The following is a 14502-nucleotide window of genomic DNA, read 5'->3' as shown; positions in this document are numbered from 1 at the left end:
TGCGAAAAGAGAGATCTCATTCACAGAGCACTACGTGTTTTTACGGCATCGTTTCCAAATTGCATCTTTACTAAACCAACCTTTAACATAAACCTATATATCACTTGGCGTAGTGCAACTTGATGTCTAGCCACTGTCTTGCTTTCACCTCTTCTGGCGTCAATGAAACATCCCCGTATGTGATTGGTCTAAAGTAGAAAAAGAACCAAATGATACCAACAGACGCAACACCAACCAAGGCTGTCATCTTGATCTTTTTGAATTTTTGATTTGCATGCAATGACAACGCTGAATTGTTGGAACAGACAAATTCAACTAACCCACCTGAAAATAAGGCGGCTATTAGATGAGCGGGCAAGTAATGGTGCAAAAACTTTTGACGATTCATCAAGTAGAAGGGGAAATAATGGGCACACCAACCAATGAACAAAAATCCCAAGGTGTTGTATAGTCTCGATCTAGCCTTTTTGCTCAACAAATGGTAATCCCTTCTAAGGGTGATTTGATCAGCCAAGACTAGACCAACATAAATTGACAAGAAACACACTTCCAACCAAAAACCGATTACATTTCCGACAAAAAAGATTTGCTTTTTTGCCTCATTGTCGTTGAAAAAAGACACACCACTCAATGCTAGTGGCCATGAGTCAGGTTGCGATGCAAATGGGTGTGTTGAACTAAGTTGATTGTTATGGTGAAACATCAAGCCTTGCAACTCCCACCATTTTTTCAAAAATGGAATGGACTTGATTTTCTTTGGTACGTACTTGCTTCTGGGATCAGATTCATCCAAGTTTGTAATCAGATCAAATGTCCATACATTCTCTTTGCTTTTGATGTTTTTGTTTCCACTAACTTCTTGTTGGTTGAACCCCCATTCAGGTAATAATTCGTCATTGTGAGTCCACATGGCGACAACTGTGTCCATATGCAAAACTCTAAATGGAGTAGCCATAGTCTTGATTTTCTTTCTTTGGTTTTGTTTCTTTGGTGATGACCCTGGAACGTCCAATTTCAATCTAAACAACGTTTCATTGTATCTCGTTTCAGCGACATCGTCAAAGACTACAATAAACTCCTCATTCGTTGCTTTCAATGGGGAGGCAACATCGTGTGTCAAAAGATATCCACCAGTTCCGACGTGCTTGAACCTCACAACATCGTTGGTGTAGACATCCTTTCCCTTGGCTCCATCGTCCTGTACAGCAACAGGAATAACTTCCCATTGGTTGTTTGGGTCAGAAGCAGCATTTGCAGATTCAACACAAGTAACTTGTTGTTTGTTTGAGGAAATTCTTCCATCTTCATAACGTAAGGGATACACGTGTTCGTGAGAGTGTAAAAATGCGCCAGTATCTTTGTGCTTGATGGTTATTTGGTCGTAGTATTGTACCTGCTTTGAGAGCTTTGCTAATGGGGACTCCTGTAATGTCTCTTGAAACTCGGATGACATGAAAGAGTCACCAGGACCAGACTTTGTTAATATAGCAAAATGAATGTAAAACCAGGTCAAGTAAATGATGAAAGGAATAATAATCAAGGCCCATAATCTAGCAAAAAAGTGCTTGCTAAATTGCTGCAAGGTTAATCCTTTCCTATAATCTAACAAGATCCACAATTCATGACAGACGGCGATACCAATGGTAAAGTAGGTGAAGACTCCAACATACTTGGTTGAAATGACACACGACAATGATACACCCGTAGCCAATAACCAAGTCCACCATTTCTTACCAAAAGGCTCTTTTCGAAAGGTTGAAAATTTGCAATAACTGAATATTGTCAACGCAACACTCAAGATCAAAGTTGCATCCAACAAGATCAACCTGCTATCCACCACTTGAGCAGTGTCAAAGCAAACAATAATAGCAGAGAATAGACATGCAGCCACACTGAATCCCAATGTTTTCATAGTCCAAAACATGATTGGCACAACAGCCGTTCCTTGAATAGCCAGTAAACTTCTGTACGCAATATAAGGAACATTGTTTTCAGTGTAAGAGTCACCAATCGCATCGAATTTGAAGCGACCGTTGTAGCCAATTAACCAACCCACAAAAGCTATCAACAACTTGGCAAAAGGTGGGTGTAGGTCAAAAAAGTATGTACGCTCCAAATAATACGACGCAAACTTCCCAAAGTGGACTTCATCAAATACAACCTTATCAGGAGTGCCCAATTTTGTAAATCTGACATAAAACGCAAGAACGGTAACAATCGACAATGCTATCCAATACTTGTACTCGGGTTCGGTACTCACTGATTCGTATGCATCAACCTCTTTCTCTTTCAATTGCTTTTTGCTTCTTTTACCATTGTTGCTGTGGTCGCCAACTGGGACATCAATAACAGTATCAGAGACTAGTGGGGTCTTTTTTCCAGTACCTGACCTTTTCTTCACTTGAGACATGTTACTCGTACACCTAACGCTACTTCAATCAGTTCAAGCAATGTGATTTGAAATTGTACTAGTCAATTGAACAAAAGGAAAGATTAAGAAATGGTACAACAGAATGCTGTTGTTGTTGTTGTTGTTGTTGTTGTGATTGAACTCGGATGACGTTACAGAAGGTAAAAAGAAGTTTGGGGAAATTTTTCCAATTGGTGAGATCTGACAAAGCAAATGAAAAAAAAAAAAAAAAAAAAAATGGTTCACAAAAACACGTCAACCTTTTTCTTCTTGTTGCAAGGCTTGTTCTAATGCTCGTTACTATTACTCGTACTGCAAAGCAACTCAAGCTTTTGTTACAACTGGGCATACACTCCACTTACTACATGTAATCTGTAAATCTTGATTGAGACGAATTTTAAAATTCCTGAAAATCTGAATCTAGTCACTACCGCTTACTGTTCTACGAAATCTGAAAAATAAAAAAAAAAAATATCAATCTGCTTCTCTATAATCAAATAAAATAATACTAAAACTAAATTACAGTAGTCTTTACCATCCGTGGTCAAACAACATGCTGACACTCTCTCCGTTATTAATTCTTCTGATCGCTTCGGCAAATATTCTGCTCACATCCAACACTTCAATTTTGTCTTTTAAAATTGCCACATTATTGCTTTGTGGGACAGAGTTTGTGGTGACAACCTTGTCTATTTGACTCATCCTGATCCTATTAACAGCATCTCCACTAAAAATCCCGTGCGTGACTAAAGCATACACATACTTTGCCCCTTCATCCTTGAGAAGCTTTGCAGCTCTTGTAATTGTATATGAGGTGTCCACCAAATCGTCAATCAAAACACACACTTTGTCTTTAACATCACCAACAAGCATAGTTGTAGCAACCATTTTGGGGGTGCCCTGATGATATGGGGATTGCGGAGAATTATCTTGCGCTGGTTGTGAAATTGCGAGATCACTACCCAACGATGAGGAGGTCAGAGGTGGACCTTTTGGCAACTTGGCTCTTCTTTCCTTGTGTATGAGAGCAAAAGTGCACCCAATAGAGTCGGCAATTGCAGTAGCCCTCTTGGCACCACCAGAATCTGGACTAACAATCACACAATCACGATAGTTTGGTATGTAGTCGATGATGTAACGTTTCATTAATGGTCTTGAATGCAAGTTATCAACTGGGATGTTAAAAAATCCTTGAAACTGAGGATCGTGCAAGTCCATCGTGATTACTCTGTCTGCGCCGGCCGTGGTGAGTAAATTTGCAATCAAAGTTCCATTAGGGGAAATCCATTGCTTGTATCCGCTATCAGTCTTTCCTTGTGAATCAATTTGGGGCAAAAAGTGGGTCGCTGCAGAATTGGTAATCACCGATTTAGGAGTATATTTTGCAGTTTGTGCCAGTTTCAACGTGTCAACTCTCGGATTCTCCTTTACACCATTACCTGCATTCTCGTTCCCTTCATTGACTCGACTAAAATAGCCTCTATCTTTTGACAATGGTCGAGGAGTACTTGGGGCACTTTCAAAGGTGTACTTTTCTTTTGTGGTTGAAACACTGGGTGCCCCCGTGCTGTTGGGCATGAAGGGGACATCGGGTTGTCGTGAGTATGGGAATAAGGGCAACACCGCCGTCACTCTCTTCGCACTTGCAGTTTTGCAGGCGGATATAGTAATGAGCAATTCAATGAAAGTGTCATTGACATGTCCACAACCGCTTTGGACAATAAAGACGTCCTTTTCACGAACACTATCCTTCACGATAATCGACGTCTCCCCATTCGCGAATTTATGGGAGTCAACTTTGCCTGGCTCAATCGTCAAGTTTCGGCATATGGCTTTTGTAAGTAGAGGATGCGAAGATCCTCCAAGGACCATTATATCTCTCATCGTTGATTGCGTGGTAGGAAGTATGAGATGGGTGTTGAGAGATGTATTTTTTCTTTCTTTTTTTTTTTTGTGCGTCCTCGCAAATACAGAGCATCAACTACGAGAGGTTTGCTGGTAGTGGAGACAGCTCAAAGAAGCGTTTCTACAATCAATGTGTAGAGAATAGCCCATAGCCGTGGACATTGCAGTACTCATGGTTTCTAACACACACGAATTGCTCTCAACTAAATACACCGGGCAAAGCTCAATATCTAATCTCATATGAGCCGGATTGTGTCATATAACGAACCCACTTGACTGTCTTGTAGTTGGATTTCTCCTGTACCTTCAAGTACCGAACAGTTAATCCAGAACTCGAGAACATATCCACCACAAAGTCCAAGGTTATAGGTGGTCGGTTCCATTGCATAACTTCAGTTGGGTGCAGGTTAGTTTCAACCTCTGCCGTTAGAACATTGTCTTGTTCTCCAAATAATTTATTGAACTTCCAAATGATCGCGTTCTCTTCCGGGTGATACTTGGCTTTCCCGTTAGAGCTTGATACATTCGTCAGAGAAACCCCACGTGGCGTTGGTATAGTCATGGCAACTTCTGTGGCAGGGAGCTTTGGTGCTTGAAACGACTTCATCCGGATTTTATACATCAACCTGTTTCTTCCAACTTCTTGCACTTGTGGGTACACTTTGAATGGTAGAATGATATTGCGGTTACAATTGTAACTCATCAACTGAAACTCGCCATCTGGAGGTACAAACTGAATCGACCCATCGTTATCAAAAGCTCCCAACTCTACACATTGATGAAACTTTGTGTCCTCGAGAGCAACCGCTCCTTCCCTTGCATCACTGGTCACATCGTAGTTGGAGAGCAAGACTGTATTTTGATTAAACCCAAATCTGCACTGAGGCATGCCCGACAAATGCGTCTTCATTTTAATTGCGCCGTCTATGGAGCTGCGAAGTACCTCCCCTTGAAAATTCATCAAGACATTTACCTTCTCTAGCACGTTCAAAAAGATCTCGTTCCTCCTGTATTTGATTGTGGGAGATCTCCAAGTCACAGTTTGATACTCTGGAGCTGCCGCTGCCGCCCCTGCTGCTGCTGATTGTACTGGAGGTGTGCTTTTCTTCAGTGGCATGAATGAAGCCCGTTTGAATATACTCACACTCGAATCACTTATTCCAACGACATACTTTTTCAAATACTCCAAATCCATATTTGTGGGAAACCCATAGTCACACACCTCGCCCAAAATATCATAGCAAAGAGGGAAGTTGTTTACTATGGCCACGTCTGATAAAGTTGGCTTCACTTGCTGAGACTTCTTTTTGTTGTCTTCCCATAGTACCATGCATAAGAGCGACTCCAATTTGTACAAGAACTCCAAAATCGCCGAGCAGTCCTGATTCGATCTTGCTACCGCACATATCCACACATTACCCAGCTTTATGTAAATAAATGAGGTGGACCCCAATGTCAAAACGGGTGTTCGTTGATCTCGATTTGATTTACCCAACGAAGCCAGATTGATGACCTGAATTCGAAACACGTCAGCAATATTTCTCTTTATCTCATCCTTGTAAATTTTGGAGATGAGAATGTCTCCTTTGAAGTCGTATACGAAGATTGCAGTGATCATAGTTAAATGTTAAGAGTGTTGGTAGTATCTTATCACAAACTTTGTAAAGGGTCTGGAAACATATTTTTTCTGGAGATATATCAGTGGCTACCATTCACACCGATATACAAAACCCTAATATATGTATATATATACAGCTGTATTTACTCCTTCATCCCGGCAAGTTGCAAATTGGCCTTCTTATCATGTCGGGACTTCCGGTTATGATTCGATTTGGAAGCTTTGTTCTTTTCGTTCCTGGCATGAATGTGCTTAACTCGTTCTTTGGATTCTTGGGCATTATTTGGAGTAGGGGACTTCTTAGAAGATGCCTTATCTACTTCGTGTGCTGCCAGAGGCTCTGCTTGTTGCAGTCTATTTGGGTTTCCACCGCCATATAAGTAATCCTCTTCGAGTATCTTGTACCTTCGAGGGGATTTGAGAAGCATGCGTAGCCATCCCTCGATTTGTTCATCCGACCAATTGATGCTCTTTTTCATCTGTTGACGTTGACTGGATTTTCGTGAACTTCTGGCAAAAGCATCGGCTCCCTCTTTTTTGAATATACTGAATAGATGCCGTTCTGTTGGTTCAACTGCAGAAAACGACGGCTTCTTCTCCTCAACATCTTGTAATGGCTTTGCTCCCTTTTTCTTTCTCAAGTCTTCCTCCAAATCGGTGCCTGTGGTCTTCTCTTGATCATCGTAAGTGTCATCGGGTTCATCTTCGTCACTTTCATAAATCAACCTCAACGCCGCATTCAAAGTCTTCTTTTTCAAGTCATCATCTGCTGCACCAAGATGAGCTTTCTGTTTCTTTCCGAAAACAACGGAAGCTTTAGAAAAGTCGCCCCTTGATATATCATCGTCGTCGTATATTGACCTCTTTTGGATTGCCGTGTTAGCATTCTCCACAGTCTTTTGTATTGACGGAGTTTCCTCTATGGAGGTGATACGATCCGGATTCTCCAAAAGAAGATTAGTGACAAACTCGACATCTCCATCATGTTCTTTCAAAATCACTTTCGCCTTCTTCTCTGTCAATGCAGGAAATAAATCAACCAAAAGCGATATTCCCTCGATGTTTTCCGCAAAATCCCCTTCATTTTCGTCATCATCTATATCATTTACATCATTATTGACATGTCTGAGGAACGGTAGTCTCTCCTCCAATTTCGGTATCAAATCTTTTAAAGCATTAGATGCAATAACTGCACTGAACAAAGGTGCAATATTCAATGTGTCAACTGAAGTAATTCCCAACTCTGATGCTAACTTTGACAATTTAGGAGCTGACAAGGATATCACGGAAAGGATTATAACGTTCTTGGCTGTGTCAGCATTCGAACCCCGTCCATCAGCATAAGCTAAGTCCAAAAACTCTATCCACAGTGATGTGACAAAGGTTTCCGCAAAGTGGAGACTGTTATTTTGACTTTTATTTACTGTCTTGTTTGATCCCATCGAATAAATCGTTTTGGAAACATGCTGTCCAAGCAATATACTGAAACAACTCAAATCATTTGATGAAAACTTTCCTTCCGATATCAATTTTTCAAGATGTTTATGCAACACTGGAATTGAAGATATACTTCCAGACTTTTTATTATCGTTAAACTTTGATTTGAACGATCCATCAATGAGACTCCTCACGGTTTGTGCATTCTTTTCAGCATATATTCGAACAAAATCCCAAATCATTTCCCCACTCATGCTCAACTTTACAAAGCTAAAATTCTTGATTAGTTGAAACACATATGTACGCAAGATTTCCGAATTTCGTTTGATATCCGGATTGATAGCTCCCAAAGAAAAAACTCTCTCACTCTCAACGCTTGTTTCTTGTAAATAGAGTTTCAAAAACATCTGCAACTGTTGCTGAGACCTGACACTTAGCTTTGGTGTTTGGGGGTCGAGCAATAGTTGCATCAACTGAATGTAAGCATCTAACAAATGAGCCCAAATAACAGGGTCCTTGTCAATCATCGACGACCTGAGTTTGAACGGGGGGAAATGCGGTATCGGGATGTGTAGCAGGTCTGTTTCAGTCATGTCTCGTAAGGGTTGTAAGCGGAGGGTATTATAAACTTAGCATCTCTGGGTAGGTGAATTGAAATAAAAATAAAAAAGAGAGAGAGAAAGAGGATAACGACTTTGACTCATTAAAAATAGTCACTACGTGATTGTTTTTAGGTTGATATGTTAAATCTAAGCCTACTTTTTCTTATAAAATAGCGTCGTGACGCAGTGGAAGCGTGCAGGGCTCATAACCCTGAAGTCCCCGGATCGAAACCGGGCGACGCTAGTTTTTTTTCTGTCTTTTTTTTTCCAAAGCAAAATAGACGATTTCTCGACCCTTCCTGCTCTACAACCTCAATACGGATCCTCCTAGCTTGCATTTCCTCCTTGTATGATCATACAGTGATCTAGCCGGCAATTCATAGGACATGGTCACTAAGTACCCATTCGTAATTTTTTTTTTCTTTTTTTTTTTTTGCATCAATTTCAAATGAAAAGGTGCAAAGTATGAAAACTATTTCTACGTCAAATTGTCTATATGAAATATAACCGTCTATTCAACATTCATCTATAACTACCTTTCGTCCCAAAATTTCCTTAATCTTTCTCCGGCTGCTTTGTATACCGCAATATCCTCATCCGTCATCACAGGAAACTCACGTCCAACCTTTGTCTTTTCCAGTACTTGACCCAATTGAGTCAACGTCCTCGCATACTCCAAAGCATCAGTTACACCAATTGTGTGGAAAAGTCTCGAGTTTCCTTTCGATTGGTATCTCTCTTTGACCCATTCAAGCTGTTTATTTCGCGAAACCAACTCAATCTTGCCTGTCAAGTACCTGGCTAATAAAATCGCTTGGTATTCAAACACTCTGAAGGAGACGCCATCTATAGGAACACCTATGATGGTAATCAATGGCTCATTGATGATGAATGTGTGTTGGTATAAGTTGGACACCGTGATTCCTTCATTGGTGAGTGACTTGTCAAACAATCTATCCAAAAAGGGATAGGAAAATAGATAGCCAGTGCAATATATTATATGGTCAGGATTCGTAAGTGTAGAACCATCCGCAAATGTCACAGTAATACCATTATTGTCATCAGACAATTGTATGTTTTCGATTACAGGCTTACTGTGTACATTTGGCCTTGTTGAGAGAACTTTGGTGCGGTCAAGGTTTCGAATGGATTGGTAAACCGTAGTCCCAGGCTCTTTAGCAACAAACTTGGCTAGATCACTACCCGACGCACGAGAACCAACAACAACTACCGTTTTGTTTTTGTATGAGTCTGAATCACGGTAGAATTTGGCATGTTGCACCACATTTGGAAACTTTTCTTGCACTTCTTGTAATCCAGGCACATGAGGAATATAAGGAACGTGGTAATGACCAGTGGCAACAACAATAGAGTCAAACTCTTGCTGGTACCAATAATCTTGTTTGTCGTCGAATTGTTCTCGCACGGTCAATTTGAATCTATACGGCAAAATTGTAGTCAGATCATCATTTCTATCCACTCTTTCCACATCTTCAACAGTTGATCCAAGTTTCAAAGTGACTCTAGGGTCGTCCAAATTTCGACCAACATAGTTTTCAATATATTCTTGCACCACAGTGCCCTCCACATATTTTCGGTCTTCGGCAGTACCCTCTACTGGCCATTCGTTCAGGTCACTATAAGTCATCATCTTTTCAATGATGTTGGTTTTTATCCCATAATAACTGGGCGTTTGAATAAACCGTTCTTGAGTGCTTTTTGGTAAAATCAACTTTCGCGTGTATTTGTGATCATGAAATGGGTTTTCCAATTGTGGATCATTTTGGAAATTGATATTACCTGCTTTTATTATGTGGTTGGGTGTTTGTATAGTTTCTGGATTAAAGTACCAGACCCCTCCCAACTTTTGTTGTCTTTCAAAAACGGTTATACTTTTGATGTTGGAGTTCGGCTCTTTGAGTAAACTATCCAAGATGATGGCTCCAGAAGCACCACCACCGATGATGGCTATGTTTTCAATTTGCGACAGTGATAACAGGACCGGCTTTTCGTAGTTTAGATTGGAAACAGATGGCATAGTGGGAAATGAATGTGTGTGTGTGTGTGTGTGTGTGTGTGTGTTGCAGAGACGAAGCTGAAAATAGTCAAGAGTAAATTTAAAGAGACATTATACTCAATTTATACTGTAAAGCCAACAACTCCATAAAATCAACTGATTTTTCTTTTCTGTTTGATAAGGGGGTCTCTAACGTGAAAGATAAATTACATATTGAAATGTGCTGATTTGCAGCCACAGTTTCCACATTGGGAAAATAATCCGCAACTTGACCAAGAGAGAGAGAAAAAAAAAACACAACAACTGGATTCCAAAGAGAGCCACAATTTTGTGAGAGAGAGAGAGAGAGAGAGCTGATGATGAGCCCAAATGAAAGTATTGTAAAGTCTCCTTGAGAGATACATGTTGTTTCAAAAAGTCTCAATTGCGCAAAATTAAGATGTGTCACAGCAGCTAACCGATTTCAACACTTGAACGAAAAATTTCTTGGTCGACCCTTTTTTTGAGATTCAGGTTCCTTCAGCCCGAATTATTATAATAGCTGATGAAACTCAGCAGTTCGGTAGAGGAAAAGGAAAGATGTGCGCAATTTTAAAGACCTCGGTAGTACACCTAAGGTTTATTCATATTTGGGAAACGCCTTTGCGAGATAATCTACGGTGTGCGCCTCACCAACTTGTCTCAAATAGGAAACATACCACGTGCGATGAAATTTACACTTTTTCCTCCTTTTTTTTTTTTGTCAGTTCACTTAATTGACTTGACACAAAATGCAAGGAGAGATGCTCATGCTTTGTGGTGCTCTTCCAACTCGGTGTTCATTAACAATTAGCCTCAGGCGGCACTTCGAAAATACGACCAAAACTTTTTCATCTCATCTCCTATATAAGAGAGCAGAAAACTGAGTCTTTTATTTTTTGGCATTTCGTTCTGTATCAATCTATTTTCTCATTCATTTGATTATAATCTACATTGACCATGGTTACTCAAAGGGATATTGACTTGAACGCTCCTTTGGATGCTAATGCCCCATCAAGTTTGAGCAAATCGCCATTGACTCCCGAATTGACAAAAGCCGCAATCACTTTACACGGGGACAGATACAAGCAATCGCAAGCTAACTTGACTCGGTTTGTGATATGGCATCCCTATTTTGTTGCATTGTATTCCATGATATTCCCAACTGTGTTGGCGTATTACTTGTGGGACTACATCTCAATAAGTGACAATTTAGTTGAAATGTACTTTATCGTGTCTAGGAACAAGAGAGACTTCATTTTCCACATTATTAAAGCTATTCCGACAATAGCTGGTATTTTCGGTATATTTGGATACATTGCATACATATTGGGGGACCAACTCGGAAGCATAACTCATCGATACGTGGCTGAAAAGTATTGTAATTTCACTTTTGGATTTGATATCAAAGAATTTGCCCAAGACCCTAAAACCCCACTTTTGAAGAACGGAAAGAATTCAGAATTGATCATTTACAGAAATCAACCAATTGCTATAGCCACACTCAAGCCAGATTTGGAGCAGTCAACTCCAGAAAATTTCATTGTGGTTATTACCGGTATCCATGTTAGAAAAGTTTTCAACACCGTTGATTTTGATCTGTTGTTGATTGAATGGGCCGTTTTGAGATCAAGAGAGTTGTATCAAGAGTTTTTGCTTAAAAAGGGCTCCAAAGTTAAAAATGGAACTATATTTGTCACCACTGATTCTTACTCGTTTGACAAACAGCAACAGACAACATTGTCACGTTGTGGATTCAAGTTACTTAGCTCATCATTGGAGTTGAACCCATTTGATCCTACTTCAAAATCATACGAAAGAAGTTTCAACAACTTCCTTGGTATTGCTAGAAATACTTTTGGACTTTTATTGACCACAGAAAGGGATGATGTGGAATTGCTCAAGGGATCCGATTTACTCGAAAAGGACCAAGTCAAGAAGAGGCATTAACAGTGACGCTGTACTTTTTTTTTTTTTTTTTTTTTTTTAAAGAAGAAGAATTATTCTTCTTCTTTATAACTACTTCATTGTATTTAATCTAACAAACCAGAGGTCTTTTTCCTTCTTCTTTGCCTTTGCACTCTAATGACAATCCACGCAAACCAGAGGAAAACGGCAGCACTGACGATGTAGATGAGAATTTTGCCGAACCATAGCGTGTTGCCCATCATTCTCCTTAAGAACGTTGCATCGGCATCTCCGTACTTTTCCAATCTTTCCTTCCTCTCTCTTTCCTTGATCCTCTTTTCAGCATTCTTTAAACGTTTCAAACTCTTTCGACGTTGTGAGGTCAACTTCTTCTTAAATGCTCTATGTCTGCCACCTGATTTCTTTGCTTGCTGGCTGAGTTGGTTATTAATTCCAGCTAGATTGCTTTCTTCCTGTTCATATTCATTCTGCTCTTGGATCAAGTCGTTTAATTCATCAATGGACTCGACGAATCCTCCATTTGGTTTGTATAATGCGTAAATTTTATTCTCCAATATATCAACGTTTTCAAACAATTGCCCTGTCTCAGCACTTAAACCAAGGAATTTGATAACGGGCAATTGAACGTCAGTTAGCGTGACGCAATTTTCCCAATCTTCGTGTTTACCATTGTAGTTGAAGTCAATGGAGAGATACCCATTCTTGATATATACCAATCTCATTTTCGTTTCCTTTGAAGAAGGATTCACGAGTGCTTTTGCCAGACAACCAGCCAATCGAGTTTCATATCCATCAGTAGCCTTATTGTACCGAGCTTGTCCATCGCCCATCATCAAATTCACAAAGGGGAACTGACCACGTTTTCCATTTTTATAAGTATCCATCATAATACCGAGCCCGGTAAACTCATTACGAACTCCGAAAACATCTCCAATATCACTGGGTTTATCCAAGAACCACACTGCTAATCCATCACCTACCAATCCATGCTTAGCTTCAGTGTTGTGGATGTGGAAAGTCAATTCCATTTCAAATGACTCTGCTTGTATTGGCATCTTGCTAAACATATTGGATACTGAATGGGGGACCAATGATGTTAACCGAATGTATTCATTATTCTCAACAAGTGGATTACCGTTAAGATTCCAATTCTTTACGTGGAAATGCGTCTCATCTAGAAAAGGCTTCGCCAAAGCTTGCGCGGTCAATTCCGTCTTTCTCAAAGCAACAATATGCGACTCTTTGTTCTGCAACAATGTATTGATTTCCTCTGGTGTATACGTCGACCCAGAAAAGAAGTTGAAGACATTGGAATAGTAGATGATGAATAGGGTAAAGAATCCAGCCAATGCCAATAGTGACTGTAGTGGCTTCGACTGCTGAACACTTTTCTGGAATGACATGCAGTGCAAATGGTCAAAAAAAAGTTTTGTTTAGTGGATGAGTACCGGTATCTATACTGATGCAGATAATTGGATTCGCTAAAATGTTTTGAAGAAAAATGGATGTGGGTCGGTGGACAACGCACACAAATATTCCACCCCATCTTCCCACAGCAGTCCAAGAAGCAAGAGAGCTAGCTACATCTTAGGTGTATTCAAAATCATCCTATTTACATGACTGGAATGACGTGCAACTGACCTATATATCTACTTGCCAAATACTATAGTTCTCATCGCTGTTAGCAAGGATTCCCTCTTTTCACCTCTAATTTCACTCATCAACCGCATGTAGTACTCTGGGTTCCCCTTTGGTTTCAACAACTTATCATCAAGCTTGTAGTAGTTCTTGTACTTGTCATTAACCAATTCCTTCAATGCTATGAACTGTAGTTTTAAATCTTGCTCTGAAATCGAGGATACCACATCTCGATCCTCAAATCTTTTTAATTGTGATTCCTTGAACGAGGCATAAGGTTTCAACCTCTCGTTGGGCAACGTCTTCAATACTGATATCAACTTTTGCGTTATTTGCGCTTTGGAAGAGCTCATTCTTGACGATGAGTAAGATAGACTAACCTCCTGTATTTTGTTGGTGTGAGAGAGATCTTGTGAAATTTTTCTCGAGTAGTAAGATTGTGCAATGAGAAGTTCATCCCTCCCCAGATAGGTATTAAATCTGCAGCAATAATACCTAAACTGTGAGATAGATGCAGTATAACACTAAGAGAAGCTCTATTATTATACGTAGGAATTACGCCCTGGCTAGGCTACGCTCGCTCTCTACTAAAACAGGACCTTGTTTAGATTCCCTCATTGATAAGATTTCTAAGCTGCATCTAAACAATCCAAGTCCATTTTTTCAGACACATGTTCTTCAAGCGAGTTAGCATCTAGGTAAAGTACTTGCTGAGAAGAACTCTGTTTCCAATCTTGTGATGCAGTTGATTGCATTGCAATGTAACATTTGAAAGAGCTTTTTTTTTAAAAAAAAATTGCAATGCCACTCACAAATAATTAAATTCCAAATCATGGAGGACTGCCGCCTACTTTTCAAAGCCGTTTATCAAAAATCATACATTCCTCTATTGTGTGTATTAGCACAACCCCATTCGTTGGCATCAAAT

At 39.9% G+C, this 14502-nt stretch overlaps 8 protein-coding genes across 8 annotated transcripts; 1 reads left to right on the top strand and 7 right to left on the bottom strand. All coding sequences in view use genetic code 12, as the record gives it.

Annotated features, from left to right (window-relative positions):
* Positions 1 to 100: 100 nt before the first annotated feature.
* Positions 101 to 2410, bottom strand: PMT4 (dolichyl-phosphate-mannose-protein mannosyltransferase; the record flags this gene model as incomplete). Its single annotated transcript, XM_051751856.1, has 1 exon — positions 101 to 2410. One exon carries the CDS (start codon positions 2408 to 2410, stop codon positions 101 to 103), a length of 2310 nt encoding a protein of 769 aa, XP_051608768.1.
* A 531-nt stretch (positions 2411 to 2941) lies between these two features.
* Positions 2942 to 4294, bottom strand: PRS5 (ribose phosphate diphosphokinase subunit; the record flags this gene model as incomplete). Its single annotated transcript, XM_051751855.1, has 1 exon — positions 2942 to 4294. The coding sequence occupies one exon, from the start codon at positions 4292 to 4294 to the stop codon at positions 2942 to 2944; it is 1353 nt and encodes a 450-aa protein (XP_051608767.1).
* A 244-nt stretch (positions 4295 to 4538) lies between these two features.
* On the bottom strand, positions 4539 to 5933 carry APM4 (Apm4p; the record flags this gene model as incomplete). The annotated part of the gene is made up of 1 exon (XM_051751854.1): positions 4539 to 5933. One exon carries the CDS (start codon positions 5931 to 5933, stop codon positions 4539 to 4541), a length of 1395 nt encoding a protein of 464 aa, XP_051608766.1.
* Positions 5934 to 6076: 143 nt separating this feature from the next.
* On the bottom strand, positions 6077 to 7963 carry KGF57_002529 (uncharacterized protein; the record flags this gene model as incomplete). Its single annotated transcript, XM_051751853.1, has 1 exon — positions 6077 to 7963. One exon carries the CDS (start codon positions 7961 to 7963, stop codon positions 6077 to 6079), a length of 1887 nt encoding a protein of 628 aa, XP_051608765.1.
* A 541-nt stretch (positions 7964 to 8504) lies between these two features.
* KGF57_002528 (uncharacterized protein) lies at positions 8505 to 10010 on the bottom strand (the record flags this gene model as incomplete). The annotated part of the gene is made up of 1 exon (XM_051751852.1): positions 8505 to 10010. The coding sequence occupies one exon, from the start codon at positions 10008 to 10010 to the stop codon at positions 8505 to 8507; it is 1506 nt and encodes a 501-aa protein (XP_051608764.1).
* A 957-nt stretch (positions 10011 to 10967) lies between these two features.
* Positions 10968 to 11957, top strand: PHO86 (Pho86p; the record flags this gene model as incomplete). Its single annotated transcript, XM_051751850.1, has 1 exon — positions 10968 to 11957. The coding sequence occupies one exon, from the start codon at positions 10968 to 10970 to the stop codon at positions 11955 to 11957; it is 990 nt and encodes a 329-aa protein (XP_051608763.1).
* Positions 11958 to 12040: 83 nt separating this feature from the next.
* Positions 12041 to 13339, bottom strand: KGF57_002526 (uncharacterized protein; the record flags this gene model as incomplete). Its single annotated transcript, XM_051751849.1, has 1 exon — positions 12041 to 13339. One exon carries the CDS (start codon positions 13337 to 13339, stop codon positions 12041 to 12043), a length of 1299 nt encoding a protein of 432 aa, XP_051608762.1.
* A 246-nt stretch (positions 13340 to 13585) lies between these two features.
* Positions 13586 to 13927, bottom strand: KGF57_002525 (uncharacterized protein; the record flags this gene model as incomplete). Its single annotated transcript, XM_051751848.1, has 1 exon — positions 13586 to 13927. One exon carries the CDS (start codon positions 13925 to 13927, stop codon positions 13586 to 13588), a length of 342 nt encoding a protein of 113 aa, XP_051608761.1.
* Between the last annotated feature and the right edge of the window lie 575 nt (positions 13928 to 14502).

The sequence above is a fragment of the Candida theae genome (assembly GCF_024610275.1).
Source record: "Candida theae strain CBS 12239 chromosome Unknown scaffold4, whole genome shotgun sequence".
Taxonomy (NCBI): Eukaryota; Fungi; Ascomycota; class Pichiomycetes; order Serinales; family Debaryomycetaceae; genus Lodderomyces; species Lodderomyces theae.
Note: the sequence above shows the minus strand (reverse complement) of the source record. Positions and strands in the feature narration are given on the sequence as shown.